The sequence below is a fragment of the Nansenia antarctica genome (assembly GCF_963989245.1).
Source record: "Nansenia antarctica genome assembly, chromosome: 11".
Lineage (NCBI taxonomy): Eukaryota > Metazoa > Chordata > Actinopteri > Argentiniformes > Microstomatidae > Nansenia > Nansenia antarctica.
The window spans coordinates 18,191,573-18,210,397 of NC_137681.1; the positions used below are offsets into that span (position 1 = coordinate 18,191,573).

The 18,825-nt window shown below is 42.9% G+C and overlaps 1 protein-coding gene across 1 annotated transcript in view; it reads right to left on the reverse strand.

Annotated features, from left to right (window-relative positions):
• gas7b (growth arrest-specific 7b) overlaps nt 1–18,825 on the reverse strand; it is a gene marked incomplete at both ends in the record, with an annotated part of 41,014 nt that overhangs the window by 18,399 nt on the left and 3,790 nt on the right. Inside the window, 3 exons of the mRNA XM_080541784.1 lie at nt 101–189; nt 1,233–1,313; nt 7,870–7,987. Of these exons, the coding sequence (XP_080397910.1) occupies nt 101–189; nt 1,233–1,313; nt 7,870–7,987 (288 nt within the window). The remainder of the gene's footprint in view (nt 1–100; nt 190–1,232; nt 1,314–7,869; nt 7,988–18,825) is intronic.

The following is an 18,825-nucleotide window of genomic DNA, read 5'->3' on the forward strand; positions in this document are numbered from 1 at the left end:
TTCTGTGGAAGGGGATGGAGAGCCTTACCTGGAGAGAGCGAGAGGAGAGGAGGAGGGGAGAAGGGGAGGAGGGGAGGAGGAGAGGACGTATGAAGCCTACCTGTGGTTCTGTGCTGTTCTTCTTCACCAGGCTAACGTGAGAATGCTCCATCTGATGCAATGGGCTACCACCAAAGTGAAATCCATTCACTGTGGAGAGAGACAGAGAGAGAGAGAGAGAGAGAGAGAGAGAGAGAGAGAGAGAGAGAGAGAGAGAGAGAGAGAGAGAGACAGAGAGACAGAGAGACAGAGAGACAGAGAGACAGAGAGAGAGAGAGAGAGAGAGAGAGAGAGAGAGAGAGAGAAAGGAAAGGAAATTAAATTGAATTATTGTACCTAGCCTGCAGATAAGGAATAGTACTATTGTTAAGTTCCTTTGAGTTGTGTAAATTTGAGCTGGAGGTAAATTCACTTATCTTTGTGACTCAAGCATTGCTGAATCCTCTCTTTGTTCTATTGTTTGTTAAATGTCTTTAACGGTGCATTTACTGAGAATCAAAGACACAGCACAGCGCAAGCACAGCCTGGAGACGGCTCGGATCACAGTTGTAAAGATTAATGACTTTTTTTGTGTGTGTCTGTGTGTGTGTAAGCGAGCGTGTGTGCGTGCGTGCATGTGTGTGTATGTGAGAGAAAGAAGCACGGTTATACAGTTCCGATGATGCATTCCCATTAGCAGGCTGATAAATAGGTGTGCAGTGACATTAGTGAGAGAAACTTGACTCCAGGGGCTGATCAGTGAATGTGTCTTTGGATCTGATTGGATTAGAGGAGTGAACCTTAAGGTTGGGGGTGGCAGCACAGGTCAAGCTGAAGTTATAGCGATGATTCAACTCAAAACTAATTCTAAGTTTGCCAGACGTTCTCAACTTTTCATACTTCCGATGCCGTCTAAAGTTGACCTGAGGTCACACCTGACACCATCTAGTTGTGTCGATCCTGCATTATGTGTCATTGTCTCTCTAAAGTGCAGAGCTAGGAGGAGGAGGCTCCTTTTCTCTACACCACAGATCAAATTAGCTGCAGGAAGTATGTGGTGTGTGTGTGTGTGCGTGTGTGTATGTGTGTGTGTGTGTGTGCGTGTGTGTGTGTGCACGGCAGCACTGCCAGCTTTAGGAATGGTGGAGAGAGAGAGAGAGAGCGAGATAGAGAGAGGGAGAGAGAGAGAGAGAGAGAGAGAGCATCTTTAGTACCTGCAGGTAAGGAGGTCTTGTGTCTCGAGGGGGTTTTGGGGGTCCCTGGTGCGCTGCTGGATGGTTTCTCCCATGTTGTCTCTGCAACGAAGGATGAAAAATAAATAAAACACTAATTAAAAACAGAATACAAGTGGTTTATCAAAGATAACTAATAACCGTCATATGACAGAGGTCAAAGATAAGGAACATGACCATCACACAATATCCATTGTGTTGCGTAATACATGATATGTTATCATCTTGTGTTGACCATTATGTTTATAATTCCTATTTGGCCGCCAACCACATACTAATAAGGCTGAATTGGGCCCTGCAAGCTGTGCTCACAGAGAGAGGCCCATGAGCCAGATATACTCAGGACAAGCACATGTGAGGAGTTTGCACCTGCTATTTTCTCACAAGGAATAAAAGACAACAATAAAGCAAGAATGTGAAACTTTCTTTTACACGAGAGATCTTTGTCCTCTTTATCTTTATTTGACTTTTGTTCTCCTTTCTATCTTCAATGTACTCTTGGGAGATAACAGTTGCAAACAGAAAGAATATTTTGCACGTGTGTAATTGTTAAGTCTCACTCTTTGAGTCTGAAAACTAAACCCATTGGCTCCCTGTTTTAGGCCTGAACCCATTGGCTCCCTGCTTTTAGGACTGAACCCATTGGCTCCCTGCTTTTAGGCCTGAATCCATTGGCTCCCTGCTTTTAGCTCATCTGTCCCCATTTGACTCCAGCAGGAGGAAGTGAGAGAATGAGGAGATGAAGAGAGGAAAGAGGATAATCAAAAGCATGACTGACACACACACTGATAGAGGGGGAATCACTGTTTCATTTAGCTCCCATATTCACATTTTCAGGACAAATTTGAGCTCAATTACCCTTTACGGTCACAAGAGAAAGAAGAGCCATTGAGCCCTGAGAGCTTTAATTTCATTTGTGTCTTTGGGCCGCTCTCTGATGTCTCCCTGTGCTAAGTAGGGGTGGAGAAGGAGCCAAAACCATCAGCTCAAATGACACGGAGGGAGAGGATATCTGGCAAGCAGACTCAGGAACAGAGTCTGTCCCTTCATATCTGATGTAGAACCCCATCACAAACCCTTCATTAACAGGCCCTACTGCCTCCGCGGCTCTCTGTTGGCTTGTCATAAGAAATTCGATATTACAAGAGAAATGGGATATTAGTACAGATGAATATAGTATAATCTGTTTAGCTTTGGGGAATTGTATGTCACTGTATCCGCCCTCTCACCGGAGGCCTAATAGTCACGATGACATCCAGAGGGACACTAGTCTAGTCTAGTAGTGTCATTGCACTATAAAAAAAAACATTGACAATATTCAATAACATTTTCAATACAGCTCATACTCTGTAGCCTGTTCTCCTTCACCACAAGCAGTTACCAGATGTGGTCTACTAATTGGTTGCTACTTAAAGTCCCTAGGGCCTAACCTAGCCGAGGCAAGTCTGACCGAATAGTCTGCAAGGTACGCTTCAGATAGATGTGCTAGTGCCCCAAAATTTGTTTAAAAAAAACTGTGGTGCAAAACTATGTTCAGGAGGAGTGTAAATGTGTTCTGTAGCCGTATCAATGTTGTTGTGCTGATTGTATAGTATGTTCTACATGTTCTGTGGTCTTCCAGCATGGTAGAGTCCATGTCCTCACCGCTAGCAAGTGTCTTTTCTTGACATTTTTGCTGGGTTTCGAAGCCATTTTCGAGCAGAGGTCGGGTTTATAGCTTCACTGTTGTGAATAGAACGATTAAAGTTGGGGCTAAATAAAATGAATTGTCATAAGTTTAGTGGGAGCGTGGAGCATGTGCGTCTAGTCCATGTTGGCGGCAACCGGAAATGTTTAACATTTTCTAATGTAATATTGACTGGAGCTGCTTTCTCGGCCAGTCTCCCTCACAAAAGAGATGTGTCTCTCAATGGGCTTTTCCCAGTCAAATAAAGGTGAAATAAAAGTACATATTGTGAATACAGCAATAGGGTGAAGGGTGATAGAAGGGTTGTTCAGAAGAGATTGCCAGGTCAACGTGCACTTGATACATTACTGTATTACCCAGTGTAAAGCTTTAATTATCACAGTTAAATATGGCTCTCATTACTCACTATGACCTTATTATGTCATTATAATTAATTTGATGTGCAAGTCTAATCCAAAATTAGAAAATGAACCCTCTTTGACAGTGTTATTACTGTGAGCCAAAAAATGTGAGCAACCACTTCTATTTCCTATTGGCGTATAATTGCAACTGTGGCTTTTAAAACAAACAGGTGGGTTACTAAGCAACAGGCACCTGAATGATGTCCCTTTCACACTGACATACCTCAGACTCTGCTGGGTTATTGGTGTGGAGGTCTGGGTGTGAATGGTACCAACTAGTGTTGTTCCGATACCATTTTTTGATCCCGATCCCGATACCGATACCTGACCGTGCAGTACTTGCCGATACCGAGTACCGATCCGATACCACGGCGTTTGAAAAAACAAAACAAAAAAACATGTTTTTTGAGCCGCATACTCACCTCGATGTAAAATTATTGCTAACACTTAGTCTGGCACTGCTCAAAACCTTTGTAAAACTCGTAAAGTTTTTGCAAAACTTAAGTAAAAAAAACAACAAAAAAAACTTACGTTTTTGTAAAGTACTCGCCGATACCGATACCAGCATTTTTGTGCGTATCGGTGGCCATGCCGATACTAGTATCGGTATCGGAACAACACTAGTACCAACCCACTAAATTGTTGGGTAGAATTGTTGGTGTGAATGAGTATATGGCAGAACCTTGAACACACTAAATCTTGAAACCCACTAAATTCCTTGGTAACGTCGGTGTGAATGGGACAGATAACAGTAATTATCTTCAATTGAATGTAGGCAGATGAGGCATAAGAGTACTTACCAGGGGAGGAGGGTGGAGGTAGAAATTGGGCTCATTGTAATGTATTATTACATCGCTTCCTCATTCCATTCCAATGAGCCCATCCTCCGATGTCTACCTCCACCAGCCTCCACTGGTGCTGCCCTGACATAGGCACAGCCTTTCACATTTCATTCCACATTCCACTGGTACTGTATGTAAGGTGTGATGGTTTATTTAGCTCTCCTTATTTAATTTTCTAAAAAGTGTAATGTTGGAATGTCGTTAGATGCTGTATTTCACTCTACTGTAATGCCCTCCCTTGTTCGTATTTCATCCATATGGAAACATTTGCTATCATGTTTTATTTTACTGTAGTCATTTCTGTGGGATGTAAATCAAAGGGTCGTGAATATGTCTAATGAAAAGCTTCCGCTGCTGAACACTGCTTTCATCCATCAAGACAATGTATTGAATATACTTGTATGTGTATTCTACTTGTACGTGTATGATATCAAAGTGGATGAACGGGTATAATGAGTAAGGGCCTAGTTAGGTCTGCCAATGCCCATCCTTCATTCATCTCCATATGACACTCCCCAATCAATTAAAAGTAGATGCTAAGTGGGATCCTTCGGACAACCCTCCCCTAACGCCTAACTGTAACCTAAACCCTTATCCTTACCCTAAACCTAACCGTAACCATAACCATACAGTAACCCTTTACCTAACCCTAACCCTTACTTTAACAGTAACCATACAGTACCCCTGACCTAACCCTAACCCTTACTTTATCCGTTTTTAAATCCCAGAGTAACAAAATACTCTACGTAAAGCTGCACATTACACGTCCACTTAATACACTTAACACACTTTAACAGTCAACTAAATATAGTTAGTAGTAAAATCACAGTGTCAGTGTAGGAGATGTATGGGCACTGTATGCGGTTGAAGATGTTTATAAAGCAACCCCCCGCGCAGGGAAGAGGATGGCTGGTTAGAATGTTAGAAAGCCACCAGTACAAACCACATGACACAAACATCGCCCAGCAACACTGGGTGGACAACATCAAAGAAACAAACCATAACTCAGGGACAAGCGCTCACCCACGCATAGAGTCCTGTTACCCTGACAACGCAGAAAAATAATACACTTCACGGTCACATGCACGCACATGCACACACACACACACACACACACACACACACACACACATACACACATAGGGGCACTCACATAGGGGCACTACAGTATCTAATCTTGTTGAACTTTAAGTACAGAGAGGGAGGTCCCGTTGAAATAACAGAGGTGCTATAAATAACGATTGTTTCAGTGAAATGTTATCAGATGGTTTTAGATTGTTTGGACAAGGTCCAGTTACATTGCTCTGCTGGGGAACTGTACCAGAGAGGGCTATAATAATGATGATGTCGGAGGCTGTGTGTGGATTGTGCATTCATTCCGCATCCATTTTCCAATTACTTGAGGAAAGCACAGACAATAAGGCCTGGTGATTTGGAGTACCCTTGGAGAGCGATTTCGTAATTGCAGTGGCGGCAATAATCGTTTTAGTTTTGAGCTGGGATGACTGTAGCTGACTGTGTTTGAATGCAAAAGTTATGAAAAATTAAGTGTTTCACTCAAAGGAAATATGAAACAAATCCTGCACACAAAACAGAACAAACAAGAACCATCGGACTGCTCTCATCTCTCTGTGGCCCCGTGAAATCAGATAGCTGATTATCTCTTGAAGATATGCTTCTGCCCCAGAAAGAGCAAGGCACAACCCACCCTGGTTCACTCACTGAGGGGTGAAATGAGGGCTTCGGGGAAATTACAAAGACATGTTAAGGGTTTGTGTGCCATTGCTCCAACCCAAATATGTCCAAAAACAACTGTCTTTTTTTAATTTGTTTAGTTTGATCTTGTTTCACAATCGCGAGTTAGCCAGAGATGTACATTTAGAGAGAGAGAGAGAGAGAGAGAGAGAGAGAGAGAGAGAGAGAGAGAGAGAGAGAGAGAGAGAGAGAGAGAGAGAGAGAGAGAGAGAGAGAGAGAGAGAGAGAGAGAGAGAGAGAGAGAGGAAGGAGCTAAAGGAGCTACAACTTTTCTGGTCTCGTGTCTGGGTGGAGTCCTAGGCTTGATTTAGATCCCTTCTCATGGCCAAATCCAGACCACTGAGAACATGTGCCTACTCAATGCAGGATTCGGAAACCATGCTCCCAGATATGATGGGAATGCCTTTGATGTTGGTTATAGGGTCACTTGGACATAAATTAAGTGACTGAATAGCTACGTATATCTCATTGAAGTGAGTTTTGGGATGTAAATCAATCAAGCCACACTGCCATTCTGATGGGTCTCTCCACTACAGATTTGCAAAAATACAACCTGGAAACTCTACGTTTTTCTAATTCCTTCCATCCATCCTCCCTCAAGTGTACGGCACTTACTCCAGTTGCTATGACGCCAAGAGCAGACACAATAACATCCTGAGGACATATTCAATTCCACGCCATCTTACTCTTGTCATTTGAAAGTTTCCCAGCAAGTTCATTTGGGGTTCGTAAAGGATGATGTGGTGGTGTGTTTATAGGAGGAGAACACAATGCACTGCTGTCCCAGTCCCAGTCCCAGTCCCAACCTCTGTGTGTCTCAGTGCTAGGGACTGAGGAGAGACATAAGGCTAATTGTGTTGACAGAGATATCTGTTCTAAGCCTCTGATGTGTTCTCTCTCAAAGCCGTACCAGCCAGACGCCTCAGCACCTCCTCTCTGGGCGACAGGGTCGGACAGCCACCAGCCAGAAACCTCAGCCTTCAGCTAAGACAGAGAGCCATCAGAGCAGTGCTATGATATAGTTCACTCTGACAGACCTGGTAAATATCTATATTTAGATGACATACTGTAACACTTGCCATGGAGCCCGCCCCCAGCGAAAAGTATCTCACACGATTGTACTTGTTTAACTGGAGTGACAAATAAACATCTTGTATCTTGTATCTTGTATCTTAGCAGACCCTTTTATCCTTAAAGGGATAGTTCACTAGTTTACACTGTACTGTATGGTCAGATGGGTTCCTTACCCTAAAAGTAATCTATGGGCCAGGAGAAACTGTAATCAATGGTCCACATTTGTTAAAATAGCCACGACTAACTTCAACTGACTTTAGCTTCCGCTTCAGCAAACTTTAACCAAATGTTGAACTTTGTCTATTGCTCTAATGAGAGCATTAAACAAAGTTCAACATTTGTGTCCAAATCCCCTCAAAGTAATGCCAACCAAGACAGAAAGTTACTACTGCTCCTTTCTCCGAGGCCATGGACTACTTCCATGGTAAGGAACCATCTGACTATAATGTTGTAACGTAATGTAACATGTAAAAATATGCATATCACACACAGCCTCGTCAGACCATTGACATGATCTATTGAGTTGAATCAGTCTGTCTGTCTACAGAAGAAAACATTCAGAGCCATATATGTGCATACTGTAATATGCACATTATTGGATTACAATAAAATGTAAAGAAATAACAAACAAGGTATTCAGAGCATGTTACATCATAACTGCACTGGCCTAGATTTCCTGTGGAAAATAACATTGTTTATATAAGATAATGCAAGTCTTAACCGAAAACAGTGTCTTATCAATAACACCCAATTTTCCATGTAAACAATGTAAAATATGTTTCAAGTTGACTGTAAATTGTTTCTTAATCCATGAATCAACATAGCTATACAATTTCCTGCTGTGCCACCAGTTTCCTTACCATTGCTGGAAGTGTTTACGTAGTAGCGCCGCCCTTGTGGTGACAAGTAGCATCGCCAGTGTTCGGGGAGGGGATCTCTGAGATCTTCCATGGGAAGTTGGCTCATTGAGGCTGTTTTCTGTAAAACAAAATAAGTCCATAAATGAATTAATAAGTAAGAATTAGTTATTATTACTCTGTTCCTTAGCAGAGCAGGTTTTTTAACATACATTGGACCTTAGAAACCATACATAGTAGAAAAGACTGCATGGATAGGAAGAAAGACAATGCATTTCCACACACACACACACACACACACACACACACACACACACACACACACACACAGCATTCAGCTTTCATGTGAAACTGTTTTCCAACTTATTTCACAACCGGAGTGACCAATGATATCACTGCTGAGACGGCTGAATTATACAGTATTGCAATACAAAGACCAACACACTGGAAGACTAGGTCTGCTCTTGGTCAGGCCTCATAGAACTGAGTGAATGTGAACATGCTGACTAACACACAAGAGGGAGAGAGAGAGAGAGAGAGAGAGAGAGAGAGAGAGAGAGAGAGAGAGAGAGAGAGAGAGAGAGAGAGAGAGAGAGAGAGAGAGTGTTGTGTGTGTGTGTGTGTGTGTGTGTGTAGCCAACTCCAGACAGCTGTTGTTGATTAGCCGCATGAAGACAACATGCCTGGACAACAGACCAAGGCCGTTTTTTTTACATTGTTATGTTATTGTGGTGCTTGGGAAATCCAGATGAAAATTCCACAACAATTACACATTGTTATTGGAGTCTGTGCCAAGTCACTCAAGTGGCTCTAAGAGATTAGCTTAAGTGGTGTAGACTGTACGAAACATTAATGCAGACTCAGACAAAGGTGATTCAGGGTACCTCTCAGGTCTATGCAGGTTAAGTTCTGTAAGCCTTGTTTCGCTGAGTCGAGTTGCTAACCATAAAGACCTAGACGTGTGACATGCTGTTCTACGGAAACCCCGTATGACGTATTTGGAAAATCTTAATTTAAAGCACCCCTGATGATGTCACTCTCCCTCACATTGAAATACAGCACATTTCTGCCCTCTCTCCGGTTCACCTAACAGATAGTAGCAGTGTTTGATAGAGGTTAACCTCAAGCCCCCCCCCCTTTTTAGAGCTGCATACGGTTGCCCATAGCAACTCCCCCTCCCCACTGCCTTTCCACATTCCCCATGTCGAGATGATTGTGTACCCATATGCTTTTATTTATGTTAAGTGTTCTGTAAATGTGTTTGTGCCTTTTTGTATAGTGGATTTATCATGTGTTGAGACCTTGTTGAAAATGCTTTTTAAAACTAAATAAACTCGAAACTTGGTTAAGTCATCAAGGTTTCTCCAATCATAATTCCTTTGTGTTGGTATGCTGGAACAGTACCTAGCATAGCTGCGTCATTGTTACGTCAGGGTAGTAAACGTCAGGGTGAAGTCAGAAAAGGTCCTTGAGAGATTAAATATCATAAATATGTGTATGTGTAATACAGATACCGTACTGTATAAACACACACCACCGCACTGAATCTCTTGATGCTGGGAATATAAACACAAACCTCGCTGTGATGCCGAGGTAAACAAATAAACGTCTGCAAAGTCGACGATAAACAAGGCAAAACTGCGTAAGGGAGTTACTGTAATCCACAACATTGAAGACAGACAGTCACTCTCAAGTAAGATTCTCCCTCTTTTGTCCCTCTCAGATTCCAGTGAACTCGATGCATTCTAGCCTTCCTCTGAGAGGAGAGCAGAGGAGAAATGAAGCCGTGTCAACCCTGGGTGACTTATGACTGCATGTAATTACGCAGAGCCATCCAGCGTTACAGCACTACTCGTCCTTTGATGGTCTCAGTGGTCGCTGTTTATATTTGTCCACATCCGCCCTCGAAAGAAATTGATTCCCTTAAATAGTCCTGTGTTTTCCTCTGCTTATTAAGAAATAAAGGCAGGCATATGACATCATGAAAACAAGTTAAATAGGGATGCATATAATGTGGCAGAAGCCAGCATTATGTAAAAGTAGTGTCCAAGCTATTCCCAGAAATCACATGAACAAAGTGTCAGTTAGGATACACAGTGAGGGCCAAAGTACAACTGGACTACCATGGAGAGCAAGGGACGCCGGTGGAGGCAGAAATCGGCGGACAGGCTGGCTCATGGTAATGCATTACATCGATGTCTGCCTCCGTCAGCCTCCGATGACAGAGAGAATAGGCCTACATCGATGTCAATGGGACTATTTGTGAGATAATTCAAGTTTTGTACTGTAAGTGGCACTACACTTTTGATTCAGCCCATAGAGAATAATGGAAAGGTACCCAACAGCTGTTCAACCCTCTAGCCGCGTCTGGTGCAATGGTGTTCAGTGATTTTACATCAAAAAAGCAAGGCTCTGTTGTCTCCCAGCATAGGAGGATTTCATGTTGAGGAAACACACTCGTCAGTGAAAGTAACTGTTACAGAAACCCATTTCCTTCAGAAACCAGAGACACGTGGGAGTTTCTGCCCACTTCCTTTCAAATACTTGTTTCCTGACGGCTCCCTTCTGACACACAGTCCACGGACACAATCCCATCCAGTATCAGCTGGGACTGTTTGGTCCTGGGGAGGCTGGTGGAGGAATGGTTCCATGCATTAAAATGAGCCTGTCCTCTTCGATTTCTACCTCCACCAGCCTCCCCTGGTTTGGTCACGTTTTCATTATCTGTAAAGTGATACCAGAGTATTGTTTTTTTTCTCTAGCTATGTAGATATACTTCCCCCAATGCAGAGATGAACGAGTTGTGCTTGGTCAGGAAGGATGCACATACATGGCTATGACATTCTTGGAGAGAAGGAGGTGGTCAATCAATGGTCACAATGAATGAAGCTCACATATTATGGTCTGTCTCTGAGATTGCAATCATTAATTCAGTTAAGCCCGCTGTCTTTGAAGACCGTCAGTAAATCTGTCTTCGGACTGTCACAAAAGCGTAAGTGCATGAGCCCTGTAAATTACGATAATCCCTTTGAGGACATGTTTTGAACCAGTAAGATCTCTGCCAGACACATTTTGGTATATTCTAATCTTGTTAGGCTTTGCGCACAGTGACTCAAATGTGGCCATAGAATTATATGGAGCGCTTTCTGTGTAAAGTATTTGTCATCGTTTAATTCGAGTTTTTTTTAAATCACACAAGGGGAGGGTTTAGGGGAGGTTTTGGGGGAGATGATTGGTTGTTAACCATGGCCAATTCAGACAATAGCTATGCGACTGGCAGTTTTTCAGGATAAATAAAGGCTATGTTTCACGCGTTGGTCCACCAGACCATCCACGCATTTGGGCGGAAGTGTCTGGAAACGAGATCTAGGGATATTCTAACCAAATCCACACATGGAGGGATACAGTGACAGCAGGGGAGGCAAGTGGAGGTAGAAATCGGACAAGCATGAGGAACAGAATAAGTAACGGTATCAAACGTGTAAATGAGTACACCTTGGTGGTGGGAAAGGAACTGTGACAAGAACATGGAGCCAGCTTGTCCTGGCATATGTAACATTAAATAATGCACCATTCCAGATGGTTAACCTTATCAACCCCAGACTGCCTGTGGCTGTGCATTTACAGGATGCCAGAACAGAACAGCCTCTGGTAAAGAAGCATATGGTTTCAGCGATGGCCTAGCATCACACAACTATCATGGCCACTTTCAAGAGCTGTCTCCCTGCTGCAGCCCCACTGAAGATGGCCGCCTTCAAGGGCCCGTGCAGAGCGTCTGTCAGCAGATCTGAGTCGTTTTGATGAACGACTTCAAGCATACAAATATTATCCACTCGGCTTTGATTCCAAAAAAACAAAAATAAACACAGATGTCCCTCAAGGCATTCCAGAATACAGCATCAATTCCCCATTACATTTACATTTTAACTATTTAACTTTTTTATCCAAAGCGACTTACAATTAAAGATTACAGGGACAGTCTCCCTGGGGTAACTTAGGGCTAAGTGCCTACACTAGTGGTGGTGTTCCCAGGTGGGATTTGAACTTAGGACCTTCTGATCACCAGTCGAAATCACTATCCACTAGGGTCACCACAAGCAGCAAATACAAACTCTCACAAAAAAAAACGGAATCTGGTCACCCAACCTTAGGAAAGCATGTCACACCTGACAGTAAAAACAAACATGTTTACTAGAGGAGCAGTCTATGCAAAGGAGGCCGGTGGAGGTAAACATCGGAGGACGGGCTTGATGTTTGATTCCATTACATGCATTACAATGAGGCTGTCCTCCGATGTCTACCTCCACCAGCCTCCCCTGAGTCCATGGTAAGTATGGCACAACAGATAGGTCCCTGTGATGATTTTCCCCCCAGTCATGTTTCCCACACCCAACACACAAGCAGCATCGCTTATTATGGAAAACAAAATACCTCATGGCTTTCCATTTCGGTGCCATTGGCTCCCTGCCTGGAAAGCTAGAAATAATTTGTCAAATTCCCCATGGAAAAGAGGCTGTAAATACCCAAGTCTTGCAGTGGAGGTCAGTCAAAGTATGAAAATGATGTAAACCTTGGTGGTTACGCTTTCACCTGAGCGTTAATAGAATAACTCAGACCTCATGGGCAGAAGGATTATGCTCTCTTAGCTTCACAGCTATTATAAACATATTCATCCAGCGATTCCTAAAACTCGTTCAGATGATTCAGAAGTTGTCTAAAATCAAGCAGAGCCTATTCCGTGCCATCGAAATGGTCAATCCCTGTATATACAGGATACAGTAGGCAACGAGTCAACTGGAGTACATAGGACGACTGACTGTATCCGATAGGTAACTTTATTTGTATTGATCAGAGAGAACGTGACAGTCACTTGAACCTGTGACATCATGAAGACGGAGGGTAACTGGGTTATGGAAGCATCATTACTGAGGCTTGTCCCCGCTTCACCAAGGACAGATGAAACATGGCTTGTAAAATGGAATGGGCTTGTAAAATATAGAACAGATTCTTTCATATATTAATGTCCCGAAGCAAAATCAAGATGATTTACAAGTTACATAAGCAATTACTTCTCTGCATGTACAGAGTAGTGATTAACATGCTCTAATTTAGAGCAAGACCAAGGAATCAGGGTCTCTGCTTTCTTAGAATGTGATCTGGAATTTGGGAGTTCTCTTCAAATTTCAGCAGTGTTTGACATCTGTGTATGAGCGTTACACACCATGAATAGGTGATTCACTGAATAGATATGTCACCGTCTGAGGTCCACTGGATTGTGAAATGGCGGCCGCCCACACATGACATGTCTGGGGAGAAATGTCCAACCTAGTGTTCCAGTGGTAACAGAGGATTACTGAATGGTCCTACTCAAAAGCTTAGTCTCTCCTCATGCCTGAATGATTCACTGCCTCCTAACCTGCAGCTGTGTGTGTGTTTGTGTGTGTGTGTGTGTGTGTGTGTGTGTGTGTGTGTGTGTGAGTCTGTGCTTGTGTGCTTGTATGTGTGTGTGGGGGGGGGGGGGGTGCATGCGTGTGTGTGTGTGTGTGTGTGTGTGTGTGTATGTGTGTGTGTGTGTGTGTGTGTGCGTATTTACAGTATGTGCGAGAGTGAGTTTAGTCTGTCCTCCAGTGATCCCAAAATAAACATCTGGACGTGGGAAGACGGGGGGACTCTGGGGGTCAAGGTCTGTGAGACCAGCTGTCCTGATCCCGTTGGCCAGAGATGGAGAGAGCAAGGGACAACGAGCTATAACAGTGATGGAAAGTGTCCTGTAATGGCGATCTTGGCTGTACTGTACAGGGACAACAAACCAGACCAGCCCTGATATCATGTTCGTTCATACCAGTGTGGACAAAAAAGAAAACCACTAAAGCAAGACTGAGGTCACGAGCAATGTAGGCAACTTTTGGGGGATTTTCCAACAAAAAAAAGTCTGGAAAATTGTGACTTTTCCATTTGGCAAATATTTTGTATATACTGGCTCAAAGCATAGCCATTGTGAACACGAACCACATGTCCAAAAGAGTTTAGCTGCCTATCTTTATCACAAACACACACACACACACACACACACACGCACACACACACACAGTCACACACACACACACACACACACACACACACACACACACACATTTTGATGAAGAAACACACACATAGAACATATCTATGACTCACAAGGGATTACAAAAATAGTAGGTAGGTAGTACACACTGTCTCTGTTTACTTTATCTCTCCCACTCCCTCCCTGCTTCCCTCTCCCACCCTGTACTGTCAGCAGATCTGGGGGAGAGAGGATCAGAGGTGTGACTGGCAGGGGAAGTGTCTGTTTCCTATTATTCCCTTAAAAAATACCTTTGCCTTACCTCCCTGTATCAACACCATCATATTATGTGACACACCCTGGGTCACTTTCCACAAGCTCTCACTAACAAAGTGTCACCATTCACTGTTGATGCTAGTGTCCATGCTTCAATTAACCAGCAGTCACAATTAGAAGGACTGGTGGTGATGTATTGTATTGTCTCATTCATCATCTGTCAGTCAACACGGATTGCTTTGTCAGGGTGAGTCAGCTATGTGAAAAGTAAAAATACAGACACACACACACACGCACGCACGCACGCACGCACACACCAGAACAATAACTCTTGACAACCTATCATCGCCCCTATAACAATAGATCCCAATGGAGAATGTAAAAGCCAGCTAACTGCTCTTGCTCAAGAGGGAGAGGAGCAGAGAGTTCCCAAACACTGTGAGATCACTCAGCGACTGGCCACTTAGGGTGTGAGAAATACAACCAGGGAGACACTTCTCACACACGTTTGGGAACTAATTACTAGCGTGAGGCTGAAAGGGGCAAGTGTAAGGATGTGGAAAGAGTAAGCTGAATGGGCAGGAGAAAGCAAATGAGAGAGAGACTGAGAAAGAGAGACTGAGAAAGAGAGACTGACAGAGAGAGACTGAGAAAGAGAGACTGACAGAGAGAGACTGAGAAAGAGAGACTGAGAAAGAGAGACTGAGAAAGAGAGACTGAGAGAGAGAGACTGAGAAAGAGAGACTGAGAGAGAGAGACTGAGAGAGAGAGAGACTGAGAGAGAGAGACTGAGAGAGAGAGACTGAGAGAGAGAGACTGAGAGAGAGACTGAGAGAGAGAGACTGAGAGAGAGAGAGACTGAGAAAGAGAGACTGAGAAAGAGAGACGTAGAAAGAGAGACTGAGAAAGAGAGACTGAGAAAGAGAGACTGAGAGAGAGAGACTGAGAGAGAGAGACTGAGAGAGAGAGACTGAGAGAGAGAGACTGAGAGAGAGAGACTGAGAGAGAGAGACTGAGAAAGAGAGACTGAGAGAGAGAGACTGAGAAAGAGAGTTTTGGAGCTACGGGGGCTGCACCAGACATCTTTATTTGGGAGACGTTGTTTTGGTTTCAGCAGATGTGGGAGCCTGAAGCCACATACCCAGATGGAGACAGACACTTACATGCGCGGGCACGTACACACACACACACACACACACACACACACACACACACACACACACACACACATACACACACACACACACACACACACACACACACACACACACACACACAATGAAGCATGACAATAGAAGACAATAGAAGACAATAGAAGACAATAGAAGACAATAGAAAACAATGTATGTGTGTGTGTGTGTGTGTGTGTGTGTGTGTTCGCAGGGTTGCTCCCTGGGAGCAACAAAGCCTGTTTTGTCCTCCGCCCCCTCCAGTTAATGTGGATTGCACAAGTCCTGTACGTCTCACTGTTACTTCTCAAGTCTCCTTCTTTAGCCACTAGTACAACCCTGAAGCCTTCCTCCAGTCAGTTTAATATCATGATTTTAACTACTCCTGAGCATCTAATAAATCATTATGTGCGTACATTTTTAAGAAAAATTGTCAATAAAAGTATTTTATGATTTATTTTCCTGAGCCTCTATTTCGCTTGGAAATACGCAGTCTGTCATAGTGGGTGTGTTTGGATAACAGAGAAGAATGAATAAAGTAGAACCATAACAGATTACAGAGCAGGACTAACGCTAGACTGAATTACAGTTGAATTCCACAATTGAATGAAAGTTACAAATTGAACAAGTCTATGGATGTTGATGCTCATCCTAGACAGTGTACTGATCTAATCTAGAAAGGGTTGATTGTTCTATCAGGTTTGGCACAGGGGAGACTGGTTTGATACCATTCCAAGCATTACACGGAGCCTGTCCTCCACCAGCCTCTCCTGGTATGGCACCACATGTCAACGATGCTTGACCGCTACATAAAGTAGTCCAACAACCTATACAGTGACATATGAACAACTACTTACTACAATACCAAACTGTAGTTAAACTCCATCATCTCCATAAAAGTATCTGTAACATGAGCTGGAAACCTAATGGTCTATCTATCTATCTATCTATCTATCTATCTATCTATCTATCTATCTATCTATCTATCTGTTACGGTACATGTGGGAAAACTAGGGTTAGGGTTAGGTGCTAGGGTGACTTGGTACATGCTGGCATGTCTAACCCTAACCCTAACCCTACCCCTAACCCTAACCCTAACCCTAGCCCCCTAGCACCTAACCCTAACCCTAGTTTTCCCACATGCACCGTATTCCCACATGTACCATAACATATCTACTGTATCTATCTATCTATCTGAGTAGATACCATAGTAAATCATACCATTTTGTAGTAAGTGAAGTGAAGGGTCACACTTGCACCAAGTAAGTACACAGATATCAGGTTGTTCCATTAAACATGATATAATTACATATAAGTACACAGTAACTACTGAACTACTTCTAGTAACTCATCTCCATACATTAGGAATCGATCATTGTTTCACATACAGTACAGGCCAAAAGTTTGGACACACCTTCTCATTCAATGTGTTTCCTTTATTTTCATGACTATTTGGTACATTGTAGATTCTCACTGAAGGCATCAAAACTATGAATGAACACATAGGAATTATGTATTTAACAATAAAGTGTGAAATAACTCTAAATATGTCTTATACTTTAGATTCCTCAAAGTAGCCACCCTTTGCTTTTTTGTTGTTAATAAAATATATAATAATAATATTAAATATAATATGTGTTAATAATAATATGTTATTATATATATATTTAATATTATTATTATATATTTTATTAACAACAACAAAAACATATTTTATTAACAACAAAAAAGCAAAGGGTGGCTACTTTGAGGAATCTAAAATATAAGACATATTTAGAGTTATTTCACACTTTTTTGTTAAGTACATCATTCCACATGTGTTCATTCATAGTTTTGATGCCTTCAGTGAGAATCTACAATGTAAATAGTCATGAAAATAAAGGAAACACATTGAATGAGAAGGTGTGTCCAAACGTTTGGCCTGTACTGTACATGGCACCTTATTTGTACAACATGCCATGAGGCTATCTTAATGGGAAATGTTGTCCAGTGAAGTGACCTAAACAGGCATGGTGGTGTCATCAGCATTGGGAATGGTTACAGAGGTTTTCCCTTTTTTCACTTGTCCAAGGAAGCACCTGGTGTGGTGCTGGAGTAGCGTGTCTCTACAGTGGTCTGATGTGGGCATTCTTTACCAAGAATTATGCCAGTCCAAATTACCACAAACCCCTCTAATAGATCCTCAAACAGCACGGTCACAACTGATATACAGCTGAATGAGACAGCTGACAGACCACCAACGCTAGGCTTTAATGAGGGATGGAAAGCCAGCTCTTCACAATATAATCTATAAGTTCTAGAAGTAGCACATGTTTTTAAGAGGGCTATGTTTTGATAATGTTAAGAAGATACAGAATAAGATGACAATTGACCATGCCCACCTCTCTCTTATTTTCGACAATAGAAAAACGTGTGCCTCACCCTGTAAGTGGAGAACTAGACAAACACCTAAACAGGCAGCATGGCTTTAGTCAGTGTTAAGGAGTCGTAGGGGACTCCAGATGGCCACTTGCAGGGCCCAGCTGCAGGGTTCATATTTCACATTCACTGCCCACATTAATATTTCAACACGTACTGTATGAGGGTGCCCTGATTCGTTATGGGAGTGCCCAACACCCCCAGGCACCCCAACAATTCAAACCCTGCCAGTTGCCGAGCTTCCATCTCTACTATAACAATGTGTCTCAGTAAACTAGTATGTAACATTCAAGCTTTCTAAAAGCTTCTTAATAGTTGTAATGACAATGTGTAATCAGGGAATTATATACTTAATTTCCGAACAATGTTTTGCATTTTGCAAGTCCTACCCAACATTCGGTTTGCCAGGGGGGTTCTAGGGGAGTATCAGCATGGACACAATGGCAGGCCCAGGTGATGTCATGCTGTTGTGACAGTCAAGTCACTGTTGACAATCAAACATGCCTGCTGTGTCTGGATAGACACACGCTGGAGAAACGAGGATGACTGTGAGTGGATGTGACACTGGGCTCAGGGACAGATGAATGCAGTGTCCTTCCCGGAATAATAATGATATCATTACACAGAGTCTGCATAACACATTGAATTACAGGGGGAGGCTGGTGGAGGTAGAAATCGGAGAAAAGGCTCATTGTAATGAGTGGAACGGAATGAGGAATGGTATCGAACACGTGTGTTGAGTTACATTCAGAACCATGTGACCCGGTCTGATATGAATTGATTGGAAGAGAGAGCCAGGCTGACGTGAACTTCTGACAGGACGAGCGGAGCGTGCGCAGGACATTTTGGCAGGGACATTTACAGGAAGTAGCAAACCAGTTAATTTGGGGAGAAGGACTATGGCAAATGACAGTCAAACTGGTGTTGTGGTTATAAGGGGGCACTGACAACTAACAGGGTGTGCAACTGTCATCTGCAAAATGTTCAATGACTCACCTACTTGTAATTTGGAACAATCAAATTAGTTGTGCTTAGGAGAGCAATTTCCATTGG